Below are 1,062 nucleotides of genomic sequence, written 5' to 3'. Positions count from 1 at the left end.
AATTCACAATTGAAGAGCCGGTTGCATCTTCTGCCTCTGACGCCACTGAAATAACGCTTACATTTTTCTCTTTGGCCGCCCTTCGCTTAATGTGGTATGGATCAACGTCAATTAATTCGGGTTGCAAGATCACTTTTCCTTCCGCCATCTCCCTCTTCATCTGACAGAGATTCTCCTCGTTTAATTGCATGGGCACCTGCTCCCCTTGAAAGGCCTTAGATAAAGTACCATCGCGTAATGAGGCACCACAAGAAATACTGAAGTCGCTTTTTGGCCTGCACGGGCTCCCCCATAACGTTTCCCTTGACATCAGACTTTCCTCATTCCTAAATAACCCGCTCTCCGCCTTCTCATTACTGTAGTTTTTGCTGCCATCATCATCATCCAAATTTCCCAGTAACTCGGCGTTACTCCTCGTGATACTCAATGGTGCGGCGAGTTCCTCCCTCGACGTGATGTGGGGCACAGCTTCCGCGTCACGGTCAGCTGTGAACTGCGATGACGACTCTCTGTCCATGTCGAAATACACCAAGCCAAAAGGGAAAAACAAGGAAAATAATCCAAAAGAAATCAGAGAAAAAGAACGCGATCAGGTAAAAAACCAATGCCAAGAATTACTTTCCTTCTCTTTAAAAGAAAATAAAACAACAACAAAAAACAAAGATGACCCTTAGGTCCAACCGTTGCTTTTCTTTTCGTAAACTTCCTTTTCTTTTCCCTTTGCCTACACCACTCAATCCTTCTCTTTCCCCCTATAAATATATATATATTTGTTTTTGTAGCGACGCGGTGTTGTTAAAAATAAGCGTGCACGCCTTTGCTTGTGTTTCCTTGCGCCACTACAACCTATGCTTCAATCTCTTATTCTGCTATGTGGACACTTAAAAGGTAAAAACCCACACACGTAACTATAAAGAAAAAAACAAAAAAAAATCAAATGAAAAGACACAGGTGCAAGAAGACACATACACATACTGGCAGAGAAGATGACCGCATACATGTACATTCCCACCTACCCACCACTCGTCCAAGAGCCCAGTTTTCAGGCCGCGTTTGATTGCC

At 43.6% G+C, this 1,062-nt stretch overlaps 1 protein-coding gene across 1 annotated transcript, besides 1 other annotated feature; it reads right to left on the bottom strand.

Annotated features, from left to right (window-relative positions):
- Positions 1 to 517, bottom strand: Tc00.1047053410243.10 (hypothetical protein, conserved; the record flags this gene model as incomplete). Its single annotated transcript, XM_797058.1, has 1 exon — positions 1 to 517. A coding segment is annotated over one exon (517 nt), but the record flags the coding sequence as incomplete, so codon positions are not given.
- Positions 1 to 1,062: a sequence feature (haploid, non-Esmeraldo-like haplotype).

The sequence above is a fragment of the Trypanosoma cruzi genome, genomic scaffold, assembly GCF_000209065.1.
Source record: "Trypanosoma cruzi strain CL Brener 1047053516679 genomic scaffold, whole genome shotgun sequence".
Taxonomy (NCBI): domain Eukaryota; phylum Euglenozoa; class Kinetoplastea; order Trypanosomatida; family Trypanosomatidae; genus Trypanosoma; species Trypanosoma cruzi.
The sequence above is the reverse complement of the archived record's forward strand: the minus strand, read 5'-3'. Positions and strand labels throughout refer to the sequence as shown.